Source organism: Alosa sapidissima, chromosome 5 (assembly GCF_018492685.1).
Source record: "Alosa sapidissima isolate fAloSap1 chromosome 5, fAloSap1.pri, whole genome shotgun sequence".
Classification (NCBI taxonomy): Eukaryota; Metazoa; Chordata; class Actinopteri; order Clupeiformes; family Clupeidae; genus Alosa; species Alosa sapidissima.
In genome coordinates, this window is record NC_055961.1 from 36,010,890 (window position 1) to 36,031,057 (window position 20,168).

Here is a 20,168-nt window from a genome sequence, read left to right on the forward strand (position 1 = left end):
CTATTTACCAGAAGACTGGACTGTCAATTAGCATATGGTTAGTTACATTGTGTTATGTTCATTCCAAATAGTGCCACAGATTTGTGTGCACACACCATTTTTTTTAAACAGCAATTCTATGGTAATTATCGCAATGCTCAATAGAACCGGACCACCCACTAAAGAAAGTTTTGCTCTCATCTCTTTCATTTTCCAACTCAAAGACCTCCAGCTATACAAAGTTGAGGTGGTGCCAGAATCTGCCACTGGTGGCACCCAGAAGCTGGTGCATGGCAGACATTCAGCCTCATTTGCACAGCTGGGTGGCTCTAAATGTATGATTTAAGAAAGGAGAATACATTGCTTTTAATTGCTTTGAAGTGAGCTTCATCTGGGCCCTGAATCGAACCCACTTGCTCTTCTGGACTCTATTGAGATGCTAATGTAGTCTCTCTCTCACACACACTTACACTCTCTTTCTCTCACACTCTTGCTCTCTCTCACCCTGTCAGTGAACACAATCTTATGTCATTTACTTGCTTTTGCAGTTGTTTTTTTTCCAGTTTTTTTCTCACCACAAAAGGACTCTACATTCCCTGGCCTCAGCTAGTTCAAGTCTGCAATTATGAGATACTTTATGAACTTCTCTTGTTCATGAGTTAATTACACTGGCAGGTGAAAATATGGCAACACCAAAATGGAGCTTATTTCCTCCTTGTGAACGGGGATGAGGGGTTGTGAAGCTCAATAGAAGCATTGCAGGGCACCTGAGTGTGCGTGTGAAGACGTAATTGGCAACAAAAATAACCCATTTGTTTGTTAGAGTGGTGTGTTTTTAATGTCTAAGTTTTAGAACTTTACTGTGAATTTACACCGCAAATTAAGACATGAGTGAAAGGTAAATTAATCAATTTACACTGCCTGCATCTCCAGTGTGACCCGACAATGTGTTTTTCAGCAATTCATGTGCTTTTCTAGCCTGACGAGCCAGACCCACATTAAAATGTAGGGTCTGGGCACTCACCGTTCGCAGTGCTCAGTCCGAGGGGCGGGATAATCGGTTGTCTTTCAAATTCCCTCTGCACGCAATAGGACAGCGCTGAGTCCCATGCGTTTTCCCACCAGCGGAGCTAGTGGGCTAGTTCAAACTTTTGCCAACTTAAAACAAGCTTAACTCGTGTCACACTGTTCGCCAATAGCAACATCCATCTTCTTTGTTTTCAAGTAGCAGGGAATTCAAGCCAAACCGTTGCAACTCTGCTATCAATCATTATGTTAAGCCTGCCTAACGACTCTATACACGATTTGATTGGCCTGATGGAAGTTTAATTTTTCGAGCTCACAAGCCAACGGAGAGTTGCTAGACTGGCCCTGGAAGCAAATGTAATTTGCTGCCGCTAGGGTGCGTCTAGATTTCGAGGCTAGTGCTTTTCTATGCGTACACCTTACATATACTCTCCAAAAATAAAAGTGCAACATAAACATGCTATTTCTGTATGTTACTTTTCATTGCCGTAATACATGCGTAAAACGCTGCTGGTGTGAATTGATGCATTGACTCTAATGGAATTCTGTACCTAACAATAGTCAGACATCAGACGAGTGACTAAAAAAACGGGCTCAAAACTATGTGAGAAGCTCTGATTTGTGTAAGTATGTTGTTTCTGAGTGTGGGAACGTTGATGACGGAAATTACTTACTGACGCAATCAGGAATAGTTGTCGGAATTGGAATTGTTTTGTCTTTGTTAGACAAATGAATTATGACAAACAAATAATCGTCTTCCGAAAACAAAACTTGAAACAGAAAGAAAATGCATGTTTTCTCTAAAAGCAGCAGAATATCTTCAACAAATTATAGAAATCCCTCATCTAGATATGTGCTTTACTCTAAAGTAAACCATGATGTAACATAGCTCCGATACTAGTTAAATGAAATAATCAATAACCTATGAAGTTGTAGCTCATATACCTTTACATAGGAGATGCTGTGGTAGGAGCATCCAGGGAAGTCTCAAAGCTTTAACGTTTTTTTCAATGCCTTCTATTCCATATTAACAAACGTTCAAATTGGCTTCCTCGTTTGCAGCTTCACAACTGGGACCAGCGTTTTGGAGGCAGTGCAATCCTTTTTTTCTTCCGATTCCACCTTCACCCTGCAGTCAGTGTGTGTCCTAGATTCTCCATCTCCTGCTCTCTCCCATACACTCCACTCATCTACTCCCTTTATTTACTGTTTGTGCATTTCAGAACAATTTAATCACCTATGCCTAGTATAAGAACACCTATGTTTCTTATACTAGGCATCGCTTCAAGGATATCTCTTCCATATAGCCTAATTTGAATCTGGCACAGTGGCATAGAGGTTATAGAGTCCAGCACGTTGCATGGTGCATACCACAAGGATGTTTTTGAGAGTCTTGTTTTTAAAAGGATGTTTTCATTATGGTTACGAAAACAAGAGCTGGCTCAGAGTTCCTGCTGACAGTATGATGTAGAGTGTAAGGAAAACAGCAAACAAACCAGTGATATCAGACTAGCAAAATATTGCATGCAAATGCCTCAAGAAGTTTAACTATGTTGACACTCCAGCTGAAAAGTTTTTGTCTGACAATGTCATAATAACTGGGAAAGATCTTTTGGAAATGCTAAATGAAGTAGGCCCATCTGTTTCTTAGTTGATCCGGAGATTGTTGAACTTTTGCATTATGTGTTTAATTTATTTTCTGAAACTCATTCACTCATTTAGTTAGTGGTTAAAATCACTGAGAAAAATGATTCTCCTCACCCTCCTCCCCACCCCCCAGGCAGACAGTTGTACCTTTTGTGCACTACAGATGAAAAAGGTCAAGTTAATCCCTTAACATCATTCCAGCAGTTTACTGAGGCATGGCGTTTTCATTGACATAGCATGGCAGAAACACCTACTGCTGGTGTCCTATTATGTCACAGTGTCAACAGTGTCAAACAGTAACAGCAGATCTGTTAAGTATGAGAATCTGTTTTTCTGGCTAGTAACGTTATCCAAGTTAGCATTCTGTAGGTATGGTGCATTATAAGCCTACTTCAAATGCTGTCTTCAACAAATTGCACTCTTATAACCATAAGTATATCAAAAGGTTCATGTGGTTCCATGATGAAAAATATTTTTACTGGAGAATAACTTTGTGTCTGTTTGGTGTTATGGCAGCCAGCTGGTACGTAGCAGTGCAGTGTGTGCATTGTGTAAACCTCCCTCCTGACGCCTTAAGAGTTGTGCTAGTGAGAGAGCTAGCAGCCTGGTCTTTTAGCTCAATTGCTAGCGCGCTGGACTCCCAAACCGAGGTGCTGCTGTTTGCATTTGCGGATTTGAGTACAGACAAGTGTGGGCCTGAGCCGCGTGGTCAACACAACACAGTTGATTTGGTGCCGTGACCCGGATCGGGAGTGAGGTTTAGGGGGGCGAGTGTAACAGTAGCCAGCTGGGACGTAGCTGTGCAGTATGTACATTGTGTAAACATCCCCCCTGAAGAGTCGTGCTAGTGAGAGTGCTAGCAGCCTGGGCCTGGTTGCAGGTTGCTTTAGAATCTTCTAATATTACTCAGGGTGTGGTTTAGACAGGAGTTGGAATGACTGGTTTGATGCTTTAATTCTGAAACTGGGGTTTTAGTGACCCACATTTATTTTGACTAGATTTGGGATGGATTATTTTCCCCCATTGTTTCTTTAAAAGTTATCAGTCCTATCTGTCCTTACATAATTTAGGTAGAGCTAAAAATAGCATAGCTGTGTGCAGTGCAAGGCAATTTCATATCTGTGTGAAAATGTACCCTGCACTATGTGTATGTCTGGGATATTGAATTCCATGGTGAGAATGTTACATATTGGTTTTGTTTTTGGACTTACCCAATGCATATTGATGACTTTTAAATTCTAAAAAGCACTCTGATTCAGCATGCACAGCTGAAACTATTATTGAACTTTTAATTTAGTATAATGAAGGCTTTTTATAATTATTTAAAGCCCTTGTTCATACGACAAGTGTATCATTTTCTTGCCTCTTGTCTGGTTAAGCATGACTGTTGTACATTCATGATGTTTTATGATGACCTCAAGATTCAGTTAGGACACTGTAAAGTAAGGCATATGTGTTTCTCCTAACCTGTATTACACATACACACATACTTACTTAACCCACGTTTATGCTCCTTGTAAATATGCAATAGACTTATAAAAGGCTACCCAGAGATACCTCAGTAAGTAGTATGCAAAAAAGTGCTTATGTTATTACTTTGGCATAGGTCTGCATGGGAATGAAAGGTATAGTGCTCCGTTAACAAGCATTTTTTTTAATTGTCTGGGAAAACTGCCGTCTTATAACCCCCATGTGGAACGGTTTCCCGTTTATCGGAAAAGGCCAGGCTTCTCGCTCTGTTTGAACGAGGAAAGTGAGCAGGCGCTGTGCCCTCCTCGCAACCTTCTCTTTTCCCCTGCCCGACATAATTGGATTGTAAAAATGGAGGTTGGAAGAGTATGACAATGTCCTGCTTACACAAATGGGTCCAGTGAACCAATAAACTTTGGATAGAGGTCCTGTACTTGACCTACTGGCAACAATTTCCTGTCCTTTGAGCTTCCGTTTTGGATGTGAAAACTAGTTTCTTTTTTTTTAAATTTGTCCTGCATGTTGGAGATGTTCACCTTTTTACATAGAACCTCAAATAAAAAATGTAAAAAAGTCTGTAGCCTCTGAATTGTCATTTATTGAGGTGTACTATTATTGAATTTCACTCTTTTAGTGCCAGTTTGAGGTCTATTGGGCATCATCAGTAGGCCGTAGGCATCATTAGTGCGGTGTTGTGTTTCCCCAAAGGTTTATCACTCTTAGACCAAAGTTACTGTGTATGGCCGATTGAAGGGATGGTGTGGTGAGCACAAGGAGGAGCTTTTTTCATTTGGGTCCAAGAATCAGAATCAGGTGAATCAGGAGCTATGAAGTGTACAATGAATCCTCGTGGAGATTTCCATCTGAATCAATTCTGTAGTTTTCATTTTCACCCAAATGGTAATAGGTTGATGAATGCAGACATCTGCTACATGCCCAGTGACTGGGTTGTCTGATAGCCATGTTATTTCAGATCCTTTAGATCTCTCTGTGTTGCTGTCAGAATGCCCATGTAATGTACATTTAAAAACATATACAACAAGTAAACAAGGAACAAGTGTTAAGGCACAGAGAAGTTTAGGACCATAAATCCTTCTGTTACATACTCTATGGTTGGTTGGTCATCTTTGAGTTGCTGAGAATTGCAAATGTTAACAGTCTAGTTATTAAACCTCTACTGGACATGGGCCAGATCTGTAATGTCATGGCCTTGCGAAATGTTATTTCACCTCCATTGGTAAATGGATCATATCATGGTAGTAAGATTTGTGAAAGATTTGCTCTGAGGCACTGTGGAAGCAAGTGGAGTTGTTGCATATTAATGAGGCATCTCTTGTTTCATATTCCCATGACCCAGCCCTGCAGGCTTTTGGAAAATGTTAGTAGGAGTTTTACAAGCACAAACAGGGCCCTGACAAATTACAGAGAAGACGCATTGAGCGGTATTGGGCTCTGTCACCACAGTGTGAGGCAGAATGACAACTTGATTTGGCTTTAATTAGGCCACGACAGGCATTTACACTACCGGTCCTGTCTGTCAAGTCGAGCACGGAGCTTAAGGGTGAGGAGTGTTCATCTCTGCCACCCTTGGAGACATATTACCTGCTAGCTCTTTCTCTGTCATGTCATAGCCTCTCGACACTTTGGAGAGTGATGGATGTTAACGTTGAAAGACTGAGTGCACAATTGTTTGCCGTGACATTCTATTGATCTGATATTAGAGTACTGCTATGCCAGCGATTGTGTGTGGACTGCAGTATCTTAGTGAGTGCATGTGTTTTAGAAATTATGGATGGATTTTTCCCCTACAAAATGTCTGGGTCACCTCATGAAGAACAAGTATGTGAGATTAAGCTTGGATACTCCTCGTTGTATGGTACCCTGTTCGGACTCAAAGAGTCCATGATGAAGCATGTCTGTCACATGTTTACAAGAGAATGAATGAAAAGAAACGAAAGAAGGTTTATGAAAATGTTCACTGCCTTTTGAAATCTCAGTGAAAAAAGATTATCATTGTTCTTAAGAAATCACAATATGCATGGCTGGACCGAACATTTTGGACTATAGTGATTTTTTTTTTCCCCAGAGGTTTGGTTCCTTGCACCGCCTAAGGTTAGCTTTAGATAGCAAATGGCTTTTCAGGAGCAGCTGTCTGAGGTTCAGCCGGTGGGATTTGGCGTAACCATGCCCCAAAGACAGAAGGAATTAGTTGCCTCTTATCTTCAACAAGCAGCCATATTTTCCAGTAATCTTATCAGTGAATCAGGTTTTAAGGGTTGGCATCAGAGTGAATCCCTTGCCTTAAGTGAGTCGCTGATCACTGAAAATACGGCCCAAAGATTTAGCAGTTTTTTCATTGGATCTGTGCACCATGACTAAACTCCATGCAGACACAGTGAGGTGTCCTGATGGCATGTTCAGATTTAAAAGCACAATACTGATAGAATTGTGTAGTCGACTCTGGAACTGACTCATTCTGAGTACAAAACATCATGCTGTGCTAAGATTTAAAACCTATTCCTGTGGTAATTGAAATTAAATAATGAATTAATAACCAAGGTACACAATTAAGAAACATGGCATCTTTTGTTACATAGCCCTCATCCAAACCATGATCCAAATGTTGCACGTTGATATGCTGTGCTTGTATGATTAAAACCCTAGCCCTCACCTCAGTCCCGACCTCACAAGCCATGTTTTATTCAGCGGTATGGCCATCTGATGCTTCAATGCTTTCAGTTCAAAGTACGCACAAAATTAATATATCCTTGCTTTATATGCACGGAATTAATTTTCATACTTGACTGTGATCATTTTGATGAAGATCCCTCCTCCCCATCCTCTCCTGATAGTGTAGCCTCCCTCTCTCCTCCCTTAAGATCACACACCTCCACTGTAATTAAAGCTGGCGGAGGAGGAGGATGTCTGTGTTTACTCTGGCTCTGCTGACGTGCGAGTTATGGGAGTGCTGTCTCAGCAGTGCCGCTCCGCTTGGCTCCACTCTGCTCTGCCCGGCCCGTGGGCCCGTGGGCCCGGGGTCCTCCACCGCGAGCCGGCTTCATGGCAGGAAGTCCACCATTGTGTCCCGACAGAGGTGGCCCCAACTCGTGCCTCTGTAATCAGTCTGGCAACGCCACCAGAGGCTCATCTCCTTCTCCAGTCCTTACACTGGGCTGTAGAGCAGGGAGGGTGCCTTACGTCAGCAAAATGTGCTGATCACACACACATTCAGGAAATTAACAGATACAAAAAATAATTAAAAACTGTTAAAAATGCTCCTGTACTAAATGGATTGTTGGTGCAGCATGCCATTGTAGCAATTGTAAATCATTATGAAGTGACATATTGTTTTGAGTCTGGGAGGGACATGAGTTGTCATGTGTGACTCTTTCACTTTATGCTGGGCATGTCATCATTTATTGAAAACAAATCTGATTTATCTGGTTATTTGATAAATCTGTTTATTTCCAGTGGTTGGCATCTGTGACTGTGGCCCATAGGACTGTTATTAGCTTCGTATTGCCTTCCACCACCACCACCTTCACCTCGTTGCACAGCTGACACATATTTTTGAAGAGACAACTAGATTCTATGTTGCCTCAGACTTTTGTATTCCAGTGTAATTTATCAGCAATTCATTACTTGTTAATATTGCCTTTGTGATCCTCAGGGATGCAGCTTGTCAGCCTTAATGACTATGGATATGGAGTTTGTTTTCATGGCAGCACTGTACTCCCATTCAAAACATGCTGGACAGATTACCTCTTGGCTTGAATGGACATGCTGGAATGTGTTTGCTCTGTCTTTTTATTTGTTCTTGAATACCCTGTAATAAAGGCACATTTCCACTGCAGTTCTAGATGGCTGTACATGTGAAGCGGCTTGCTTCTTAAATAGCCGTGTCTTTGATGAGCACCTGGCGGTATCATGGCAAGCCTTATGATAATGACGGAGCGAGGAAATGGATGGTAAAAAGTGCCGGGGGTGCCCAGCGCGAGAGAATCTGTCGTCTTCTATTGTGATGAGCAGCTGGCTCTGCCTCTTGCTCTGGTGTGTGTTTATGGGTGTGTGTGTGTTGTGTTTGTGTTTTGTTTGCTGAGGTGACATGTCGCATCCTGCCTGGCGGTTATTTATTTGAAGAGCCGGCTTTTTTGTCCTAATAAACACTGATAGGGTAGCATCTGCGAGCTGCAGTTGGTAAATAGTGGCCCGTCAGTGAATAAGCTGAGTGATTATGTGGCGCCTCTTTTTGTCTTCCTGCAGGTACTCTGTGTAGTGCACTGCACTAGCGTCCTTAAGGATTCACAGCAATTTTTCTCCCTCTTCCTGACAGCATTGACATGTGCATTATATATCTTATTTATTTATATATATATATATATATATATATATATATATATATATATATATATATATATATATATGTTGGTCGTGTAATGTTAGTGTCTCTAAGATGGTTTGGTTGATTTATTTAACGACCTGTCAGATTATTCTCAGAGAGCACAAAGCAGAGAGCTACTTAGTGCTTTCGAGAGCATCCAGTAGGATGGTAAACATGCCAGTGGTGTTTTTTTGTGTGTCTGTATAAACATTGCTCGTATTGGGTTTTTTCCACATGTTGTTTTGGTGGACTCCATACTTTAATCAGCCATGAGTCTGGCCAGTGCTTAGAGTAGCACAAAGAAGTTGTCAGGAGAAGAAAATGAAATTATGACCCCATTTCGCAAGGGCAGCGGTACTCAGTACGCAGCTGTATTTTGTGCTGCAAAGATTACAGAGACAATCACACACGCACACAGACACAGACACGCACACAGACAGACACACAGACAGACAGGTACACACACAGACAGGCACACACACAGACACACAGACAGGCACAGATGGACGGACGGACGGACGTTCCGGACAGCATTGACGTGCTTTATATATCTTATATATATATATATGTTGGTCGTGTAATGTTACAGTGTCTCTAAGATGGTGTGGTTGATTTATTTAACGACCTGTCAGATTATTCTCAGAGAGCACAAAGCAGAGAGCTACTTAGTGCCAACGGACGGACGGATGGACACTCTACCAGTGAGCACACATGAGAAACGAAGCAAAGGATTACCAAAAAGAGAAAGCCAAGGGGCATCTGGGCAAATAGTGTAGTCTTAAGTGCACTACAGGAAAATACATCTGATGCCAATAGTTTTTTGGCCTCACTCAACAGTAAAACCTCTTCCCTCTTTGCTGCCTGTCTTCTTGTAAAAGCATTTCCATTCAATGCTTTTGAGTTAGCCTCTAGGAGAGACGATCCCTCCAGCATCTCTCCCTCCCTCCCCCTGCTGTAGTAATGGACTAGCAGAATAGACATTGTGAACATGCTTTTTTTGTTGTTGCAAGTTTAAGCTCTTAAAGCGCCACTTTGATTGCCCCCTCCCTCCCCTCCCCTTCCCCACAATCTTGCTTGTAGAAAACAACTGGAGCGAATAGCAGATCCAGAGGGCACCTTATGATCATGAAAGCGCTCTGCCCGCTAGTCCTAGCTGGCTCGCATTGTCCAGAGTGCAGTCAGCGACTGCTGTGACAGGACTGGCCCATTCAGTCTAGTTTCTACATTGCTTATATTGTGACAAGCCATCTCAAAAGACCCCCCCCCCCCCTTCTGCCCTCCCACCCTCCCACCAAGTCAATGCAAGCAGTCACTCAAGTACTTGCCCCTGAAGGATGGAGGACAGTTAACCCTTAACTTGTCTAATTGAAAACAAACATCAACAGGTTTTTTTATTTTTTTATTCCTCAAACAGATTTTTTATTGTTTTTGTCTGTATCCAGTGATGGTGGGTTTGAATAAGTCCTCTGTGTGGCACTTTTGAAGACCCTGAGTGTGCCTTTGTTGTGCATTCAGTAGGCTGTGCAACTGGCACCTGTAGAAGGCCACCTCTTGTGTGAGCAAGAGTGTTTGCTGAAGGTGGCACCATAGTCGAAATGGTGGCAAATCCCTCAGAAAGTCAGTGCTATCAAAATGGCAAACATTCACTGTGAACATTTGCAAACACTCAGGACTGGACTGAGGAAATGGTTCTTGGCAATGGCAAGCAATGATGGATGCTGGGCTAAGGGTTAAGAATGTTTACATAAAAATGAAGATATAAATGTTAATATATATAATGTCAATAAATGTTTGCATCAAACGTTTGCTGAACAACAGCATTTTCATGCCATGTTGTATTCTTGGTGAAAAGCCAGGCCAGCAGGGATCATATTTTCTTCATAATGCAGAACTGACCAGCTATCAATCATGAGAGATCAATTAGCAAAACTCCAAATGTCACTAGGCAACGAACCCTGGCACCAGCACTATGCTGAAATGAACTGTGCAGACTTTACCAGTTCTCCTTTGTACTCAAACTTGTATTTTAGCCAGGGTGTTGTTTTTTAAGACTCAAGGTCAGTGTTAAAGTCTGACTCACTGTCTTTTTTCTGATTTAGAGACATGTGGAGCTTGTAACTGCTAACCCAACCTAACCTTGCAGACTTTTGACTTGTTGACCACATTTACATACATGTATAGTGCTGTAGACTTGGCTTCTTGCTATAAATAAATTGAGCTTCTGGACTTGACCTCATATATTCAGATGAAGTGCATCTGAGTGGAGCCAGTAAAGTGAACAATGTTTTTTCTCATGAAGCTGGCAAAATTGTAAATTATCCCAGCACACAGTCCTGAAGACACTGATGTTATTTGGCCAGCAGTTTGAGTAGAAACATTTTATGAGAATCTGAAGGAAATGTGGTTAGTCTAATGTTTCTGCACCAACCTGAGAGTATGATGTTAACATTTATCTAATGTTTCTGCACCAAACTGAGAGTATTATGTAAACATTTCTCTTGCCAATTTGTCCATGACACTTGACACATCTTGAGTATTACCTTGATGAAGTAGTAAAAATACCACAGATGTGCCTTTTTGCAGCTTGGAAAGTGGTCTTTTGTTTTAGAATGTAATATATGCAGTGTGCAGAGCTAGTGGGAATGTGTCAAAGCCATAACCTCCCCAGTTTTTAACATGACAGCTTTTAGGCAGTGCTCACAAATGTCTATATAAAATCACAATTTCCCCATATTTCAGATGAATGTCACTTTCCCAGAATCCCAGCACAGATGAGGAAATTAAGATGTTCTCATTTTTATCCCATGATGTAGCCTCTGCAAGATTTGTATAGCACTTCCTTGTGGCCTTTAGCGAGTATGCAAATGACATACGCAGCAGAAGATGTTTGTGCATCCCAGCCCATTCATCTCCAAGGCTGCTAGTGCAAGCGAGAAAATGGCAGAAAAATCACCATGCATGCATTTCCCCCGTGTGTGTGTGTGCGTGCGTGTGCGTGTGCGTGTGTGTGTGTGTGTGTGTGTGTGCAGGGTGGAATATGGGGCTCTCAAAGGCTCCATCTGGAGTCGTGCGAGACTGATACTTACTGCTCTCTATCTTCTTGCGGACGTGTCGCTAGCATCCCGGTGATTGGAACCTGCTTTCTTTACATCTACAACAGGGGTGCAGTGAAGGGAAGCCTCTAAATTACAGCCTCACAATTTATCGCTGCAGTGTTTCCTTTTAAAGCAATACAGGGGGCTTGCTTTCAGAAGTCTGGTGGTGGACTTATGAAGATTGCAAGGCCATCATTTTTTTGGCTCCTTTGAATATGTTTTTTCCCCCTCAATACCACAGCTCCATTTTGTGTAAATGAGTTTCTATGGCAGTACATGTAGATCTACCTGTGAATGTTGTTGTCCCGTGTCTCTGAATAAGGAGACATTTCTCTCTGAGTGCGGTTTCTGTACCCAAAGGCTTCCTCCATCCCGCACTCTGATGGTTTTTCTATGTGATGAGGGGGCTAGGGGTAGGGTGATAATCACAAGCACACACACAACACAGCTGGCTCCTGCTCTGCCAGAAACATGTTTGGATGAATGCTGCTGCAGCTTTGCTGGGTTTTGTCGGAGTGTGTTGTGGTGTTATTGCACTGGCTCTGTGAGGCTGCAGTAGCAGCAAGGCAACAGGGGCGACACAGGGGGATTTTATGGGCCACGGTGGAGGCGTTTGCATGTGAGCTGCATTTTGAACAGATTCTGTGGTCATTGGTCAGTCTGTCATGGCACGGGCAGCAGAGGCACTAGTGCCTTTTAGTACAAATCTAATACATGAAAATCCTATTACAATTAGATATAATTAACGCTGCTTCTAGTCTGACCAAACTGATCTAAGAAGATTTGATAAGATTCATATTCACCACTGCAGCTGCTAGCAGAACAGTCAAGTCTTTCCACTTAATTATCTGAAATATCAGATGTCGTCATTCATCTCTGTGTTTCTCTGAATAAATAATACCATCATTAGCCAGCCCATGTTCTTGTCTTGACTGAAACCTAAGCACTGTTGACTGGGTAGCCTGCCCCCTCTCTGCAGAGGCTGTTTGCCTGCTCTCGTGTCTGGGATGATATCAGGCGGATTGAATACCCTTGCAAAGTTTTACTCGCTGGGAAATGTATACGTCCCTTTGTGGAATCTCTGTCTTTGTAGTCTTTTTCATTTAGTTTCACTGAGCTTGATGCAACAGCGAGCAGACCATTGATCAAGGGTAGAATTTGGTTTCATCTCACACAGTCCCACTGCACTGTTCTCTCTCTCTCTCTCTCTCTCTCTCTCTCTCTCTCTCTCTCTCTCTCTCTCTCTCTCTCTCTCTGTCTTTCTCTCTTCACCCCCTCTAAAACGGACATTAAATTTTAAACACCACTTCTGCATCTGTGTGGTGAAATACTAACCAATCCAGGCACAGTTTGTTTGTGTGCCTTTGGAGTGCGTTATTCCCAGACACGGGAACAGTGATTTAATCAGTGACATGCAAGATGTCCGGCAGCCCATGATGTATGTATATGGGGTGTGTACACAGACAAGCCTTCTCCAAGACTGTCCAGCCTTAGACTAGCAGCTCCACAGCAGAACATTGCAATGGCTTCCATCCAGTGAGATGCTAGTAGAAGTAATATACTGTTTTTCATCCATCATTGAAGTGAAGTTTGTGAAACACAAAAGTAACAGTGGTGTGTTCTCAGGCTGTAAAAGGGATTGCCCTTCGCTCCAAGTAATTATATGTTCGTGTTATCTGCTTAGTTGTTTTTGTGTAACTTGCACACCTCTCAGCTCACAGAAAATGACTCTCAGAAAGAATGACTTCGAACAAATAGTGGATCTTCTCAGTTGTCATGTCCTTGAGAAATCCTTCTACGGTCTAGAATTGGAGATCATTAATTGAGAAATCCTTCTACGGTCTAGAATTGGAGATCATTAATTTGGGTTTCACTCAGATTTCACTCAGATTTTGCTAGGCCCAGGAAGATGGAAGGAGTTTTTGTTGCAGTGTCTGACACTGTGCTTACTTCCATTGTACAGTTATTTTTCAGAATGCTTACATTAGCTGGCTATTTACTCTGATGGCCATTGCACAAATGCTTTTAGAGGGGGAAAAGTAGTTTAAGGGGCTCTGAGAGTAAAATCTGAAGATGGGTCTGACAACATTCATGAATCATGGAGCATCCAAAGAGACAGGCAACGTTGCCTGCCAATTATTTTGCGTGCATGCCACTCACTCAAGCGGTTTGGGGTGGGGGTAGGGTGAACTGCTTGTGTAGTCTCCTAATGCAGAAGTTTGAACTAAGCACCTTTTGAATCATATGCTCATCTCCCTTCATATTTTGGATTGAAACAAACATCAGTAAACTCATCCTTTTAGTTATCGTGAGTGTATTGTTGTCATTCATTTGTAAACCAGTAAATGAATCAGCTTGGACCCTCATGGCATTTAGATATTCTTTAAGCTTGCCCGAGTAAGCAAACAAATTTGATGTCCATTTCATTTGCCTCAGTCATCCGTGGCTCATTTCGGAAGTAGCCCTGACATCTGTCCACCACAAGTTCACAGTGGAGAAGGCCAGCCAGTTATAGACAGTCATGGCTGCGCTCCCTTGCGAGCTTTAGACCCCACCACAGTGGCGGGGCAGAACTGGAGCAGGTCATGCGGCACTGCCGTCTGCCGTTGTGCATGGCACGCTGATGAGAGGAGGCATTAGAGGTGTCTGCTGATTTGATTTACCCCTTCTGTCACCCTGCCAAGGCTTTCTGACTGATTGATGTCACCGAGTGGAACTGTAACTGTTCCCCTCACTGGTGATGTTGCTCATGGAGTGTGTGTGTGTGTCTGTCAGATGATTCAGAGGATTGTTTACTGTGACACAGTTGTCAGACTATTTTGTGCAGCTAACCATAAAAGAGAAAACACTGTAGATGTGTTGATGTCAGGTGTGTCTGGGCCTTCCAAAGGTTCACTGTATCATACAGGATGTATTACAGACAAAAGAGTTTACAGAGAAAAACTACAACTTCTCATTATCTTGACCTTTTCATTCTGTTTACAGCTGTAGGCAAACTTCTATTCATTGATAACTTTATCATTGTTTGTAGCCGGAGGTAAAGTTATTACATATTTGTCACTTCTGCTGACAGTTAAATTGATTTAAAACATTACATAATGTCAGCACCATGCACATTTGATAAAGAGTTCCCTTCAAATAGACAAAAACACATTACTAAAAACCAACCCCTTGACCAAAAGTTTTTGTTGCTGATTCATCATTTGCAACAACGTTAACTATAGAAATGATGGGCCAATTAGGTTTTAATGCAGATGCTAGAAATGGCAAACATGTTGGCCTACTGAATTACATTTTATATGTAAAATCAATAGTCTTTAAGACATGTTAAAACTACTTTACACAGCAAACCCTGTGGAGTCTTAGATAATTCATTAAAGTAATTCAGTAGTTCATATCTTAAAATGTGTGCGTGTGCGTGTGCGTGTGCGTGCAGAAGCTAATGAGTGGACTTGAAAAGGCCAGGTGGAAAGCCTGGCTATAATATACTTGGGGAAACCTATCGCTTATCCATGTTGACATAACTTCCAAGTGTATGCTCTGCTCATCTCTCTGAGCAGTGTACTAAATCCTCTGGTAGCCATTTCTTATTTACTCTGTTTTTATCCAATAACTCAGCTCAAGCAACACATCTAGGATGGGAGCAGGTCAACCAGCAAGAAATGCAGCATCTTGAATTTAAAACTCAAAGCCTCAATCTCAAAGTGGCATCTACTCAGTAAACCCAATAAGACCTGAAATTGGTGATTTTAAATATGTGTTGGTTGAAAGTGACCTTCTGTCTCCTTGTGGGTATACCTTTTGCGCTCCAGGCTAAAAGTTATCCATTAAATAGAAATTTTAATATATTTTTTTTCTTACTCAGATATTCCTTAAGCAAGAGGCAGCAGGCTATGTAATTTTGTCATCTTTTAGAAGGCAAGCTAACAGTCATGCCATAACTTCTTGCCATCCTGTTTAAAGATCAAGTCAATTGGTAACAGAAGCCATTACCCTTCACACTGGAGAAATTGTATCTCGACCTTTCCAGCTCTTTTTTGCAATTTGCTGTGGCTTGCGAAGGAATTTGACCCCCTATGAACATGTAACCTGCGTTGTGTTGAACCTGTGCGATTCAGCCTTGCACACGCCCGGACTCGAACCCGCGGAACAGCAGCCCTCGGATCGGGAGGCGAGCGCGCTAACAAATGAGCCAATAGCCCAGGCTCGCATGCCAGCAGCACTCTTGAGGCGTCGGGGAGTGAGGTTTACCAACGTTCCACAAGCACAGCTAAGCTAGCTGGCATCCGTTACAAACACACTATTTGCAAATATCCAGGCCCATTTTGATTGTTCTGTAATAAAGTGAATGACACAGAGCTGTCACTTATGTGACCATAACGAATTGTAAGATATACCAATGAGTGATTAGTGTAGAGATCTCCTGGATAACAATTTTGTGAAATAACAGAGGGAAACTGATGAGATAAGGTGATTCAAATGGTTAAGTGAGGGAAACACCAAGAAAATATCCATTTTGATAATCAATTGAGCATAAGCATCAAAGAAGAATGTGGAAGGTTCTTTTTTTCTAGAAAAGGCAGTCCCCCAAACCAACCATCCAAGATTATATTAATTAGTGAGGGAAACCATCAGTCTAGCCCAGAAGTGGCTGGAACTGTGGTAAAGGTGTTGGAGTCATTGTTCTAGATTAGAAGATCCACATTTAAACATGTATGGGGGCTGTTTAAGATGTGGTAAAGGGTTTTAATGGCCATGTGAGACAGAAACAGAACTTTCTGTCTGATCCTCAAAATGCTACATGTGGTGTAAATACTGCCACTGCCTCAGGAAATACCATTCCAGTTGTGAAATATACCAGAGATTACACTGAAAAGAGAATGGATGTTAATCGATTCTATACAACATCTCAAGAGACCCTGTTGCAGTCCTGTTGCAGGATTATTTACCAACAGGTTATTTACCTCAAGCATAAGGCTAAAATAACACCCAAAAAAGTCATATTGATATTTGAGAAATCAAAGCTCAGTCAAAGTCTTGATTAAAATCCTACTGAGAATCTATGTATTCCCAGACTGCATTTTCATCAAGCTAGTTCTAAACTCTGACTGTTTCACTTCTAGACTGGAGCAAAGGGATTTTCTACCATGTATTTTGATTTCAGTACTTTGATTATAAGTAGCTTTTAGAAATGTACTACAGTGTGAACGACACCGACGCACATGAACAGAATCTCCGTGGTTGAACACATTCATGAACAGAATCTCCGCATGTTCTTTGCTTCGTTCAGACATAAGCTGATTTACATAATGTCCGTCGGAAATACTACGAGCAGTGTAACAGTGTAAGATATATGGCCCAACTGCTTGAGACATCCGCAGAACATGCAGTTTTACACGTAGGTCTGAAAGCAGCTAATGTTAAGTGCTGATTGGGGTTGGGACTGAGATGTGCAGGTATTTTTCAGAGGTGTTGAATACTTTTTCACGTCACTGAAAATATACATTTTACATGTGTTTTCCTGAGATTAATCTGAAAGACACTTGCGGTTTCTGTCGCATGTAAGAAAAATAGGTTTGGCTGAATATCCTGAGATACATAAGTAATTCATTTTTTAATTCAGGAACTAATAGGAGGTATGGCACCATTTTAGGACAGCGTTTTTAAGCTGCAGGATTGCCTCACCAGGGAGTGCTGTATGATTGGGTACATGGGCTTAAGAACATGGAGCAAACTCCAGAAATGAGTTCATAGGACGTTCATCGATCAAGGTGCCAGCTGAGTTAGGGGAGTGGATTTTGATGGTCGGACGCTGCGGAAGAGAAGCCTCAGCCTGAGCAATAAACTCCAACCTCTCTAAGCTTTCTATTTCAAGGATGGCAAGTCATCGCTTGGCTTGTAGGCGTGTGTAGTTTGAGAACTGCAACATTTAGGGGCATTTTCTTGGTCATCAGCTGTGGGATTGGCACAGCTCATCTGTGCGCCTCCACAAAGAAAACAGACTTTCAGTGATGAGATTTTAACTGGATTTCATTATAGTCTTTCAGTGAGAGTCTGTGATATTTAAAGGGCACTGTTAATTTGGGGACCATTTGAACGCCCTTGACCTAAAGCGTTTTTTCCATACATTTCTTTGCACTGGATTTATAAAAGCAGCCTTGAAACTCTGGGGTCTGACAGATCTATTTCACTGCAGAGAATACGGCGTCAATAGTGGATAACATACTGGCACAGACTGTCCTGCATTGCCAACACACACACGCACACACCTTCTCTCTGATTTACGACAGCCAATTGGCTTCTTCTCCACCATGCTGATTTAGGATACTTCCACTCCAATCTCCCGCCAACGTGATGCCATCGACCGCGCCGTCCTGTTAAATATGAAACAAACCCTGGAGAGCATGCATGGCTAACAGTGCTAAAGACTTGGGAACACCCAGGGTTTTAATCAACTTGCAAGGTGTAGCTTTATATATTGAGTTTCATTTACCCGCACTGTGTGATTGATCTTGTGAACAGACCTAGAAATCCATAGGCACCATTGGTAGTAGAGCCACAAAGGATAAGCGTCATTGATTTCTATCAACAGTGCTCATATCAGACATATTCAATCAGGTCACCCGCATTTCCAGTAAATATTTTCTATCATTACCACAGTGCATTATTTTTCCATTATCTAATGGCTCCCTATGATTATCAGTTTGGGCAAAGTGCTTGGGGAAGTTTCTTGTGATTTATTTTTCCAGTTTATTTTTAACCATCAAGAAACAAGAGGGTTATATCCATAAAAAAATCATCATCTTCACGAAAGCCTGATTGTTTTCATCAGTATGAAGCCACAACCATGGCATTAACAAGCCAAATTGTATCCTGTGAGACGTCATCGTCTAATAATGTGGCAGATTAAAGGCTCATCGCTGATACGTTGACATGGAGCTAGTGGCACGTGGAGATGATGTGAGGCGCAGTGCTCCACACATGGCCCCTGTAATGAAAGCCATGAATAATTCACATCCATCCGGCATATTTTCGTGTGTGTGTGCATCTCTCTGTGTGTGTGTGTATGTGTGTGTGTGTGTTTATTTGTGTGTGTGTGTGTGTGTGTGTTTATTTGTGTGTGTGTGTGTGTGTGTGTGTGTGTGTGTGTGTGTGTGTTTTCCCTTTTTCCTTATCACTTTTCCAATGGTGGAAGTGGAAAGTGAGTCCGCCGGAAGGATCATTACGGGGCTGCAATATTATTGCAGCGACTAATGATAAAGGATGCCTGATCTGTGGCACAGTAGGTTATTGCCATTCTGAGGGCCCTCCCTGTCCTCCCTGTTGCTCTTAAGAAGAAAGGCAACGGTAAATGGGCAGTAATGAGGAGAATTTGTTTTATATTCAGGTGGCTGGTGGTCTTTACTCTGCTCGCTCATGCAGTGTAGCAACCTGACCACCTGGTGGAATGGCCACAGCATGGTCGGGTTGTTTAGATGTATCATTTTAATGCTTCAGTGCTGAACTCTTATGTTTCATCAGGTGTGGCCTGGTTTCTGCAAATGTGTTGCCCCGAGGAGGTGCTATGTCCATTGCATGTTTTACTACAAGACTGTCTCAACCTTTTACAGAGAGTGTTGATTTGCAGAAGAGAAGGACAAGGGTTTTTACAAGTGTATTGCGACATCACTGAAGTCAACTAGTGCATGAAAGTACAATTACCCCGTTACAGTCAAACAGGCATTTTGAGGATCCATTTAATTCATGGTGAGATTTGTAGAATACACTGTCAGCGGACTACCTTTTTTTTTTGTACAAGCACAAACCCCAGAGCGAAAGCACACTATGGTCAATTGCTTATTGCATCCTGCGCCCACAGCCTCAGATATGTATAAATGGCCACTCATACGGAAAATAAATGGTCATCTACCTCACAGTGTGGCCCAGCTTTGTCGAGGGTGCCAGTGGATCATTAATTCAGGGGGGAAGTTGAGCCACCCAGAAGCCAACTTGCACGAATCGCCGCTTGCTGCGGCAGTAATTAAAGGGCTAGGATTGGCCGAGCCGTGAGCGCTTAAAGGCCCGTGCTGTGGTCCTCCGCTAGCCCGCCACCTCCTTTGCTCTCTCTATCTCTCTTTCTCTCTCACTATAGTCATCTTTCTCTTTTTCTCTCGCCTGAAATGGCTCCCGTGGTCATTTACTTTGATTGTATCTCCTTTCGCTCCCCAGTAAAAGACAAACACCACTTACTTTGAGTGATTGCACTCTTCAAACGAAGCAACAAATTTGACTTTGTCTGAGCCGAGCGGTTGTTGGTTGTTTTTTATTTTCCTCCGTTAATGGTTATCACTACAGAAAGTCTTGTCACTGTTTGGTGATGGAATGAAGTCCTCCCCTAGTAATGCCTCATGCAGGCAGTTGAAGTGGAGGTCAGGATGATCACTATGCAAATGTCGTCTGGGAAAGGAAGCCATGCAGTCTGCAGATCTCCTATTTGTTGAGATGAATCAAAGGGCTGTCTACAGGATATGGTCATGAAAGACTGTGTGTGAAGAGCAGTAAAACAACATATGACATAATATCTTGATACA

General features: G+C 42.2%; 1 protein-coding gene across 2 annotated transcripts in view; it reads left to right on the top strand.

The window, feature by feature from the left end:
• Positions 1-20,168, top strand: part of tmem132e (transmembrane protein 132E) — a 175,714-nt gene that overhangs the window by 11,164 nt on the left and 144,382 nt on the right. Inside the window, exon 1 of one of the 2 annotated variants that reach the window (XM_042092999.1) lies at positions 17,972-18,061. The exons of the other annotated variant lie outside the window; for it this stretch is intronic. Within the exon in view, the coding sequence (XP_041948933.1) occupies positions 18,007-18,061 (55 nt within the window). The 5' untranslated portion in view covers positions 17,972-18,006. Of the gene's footprint in view, positions 1-17,971; positions 18,062-20,168 lie in introns of those variants that run through there. 2 annotated transcript variants of the gene reach the window in all.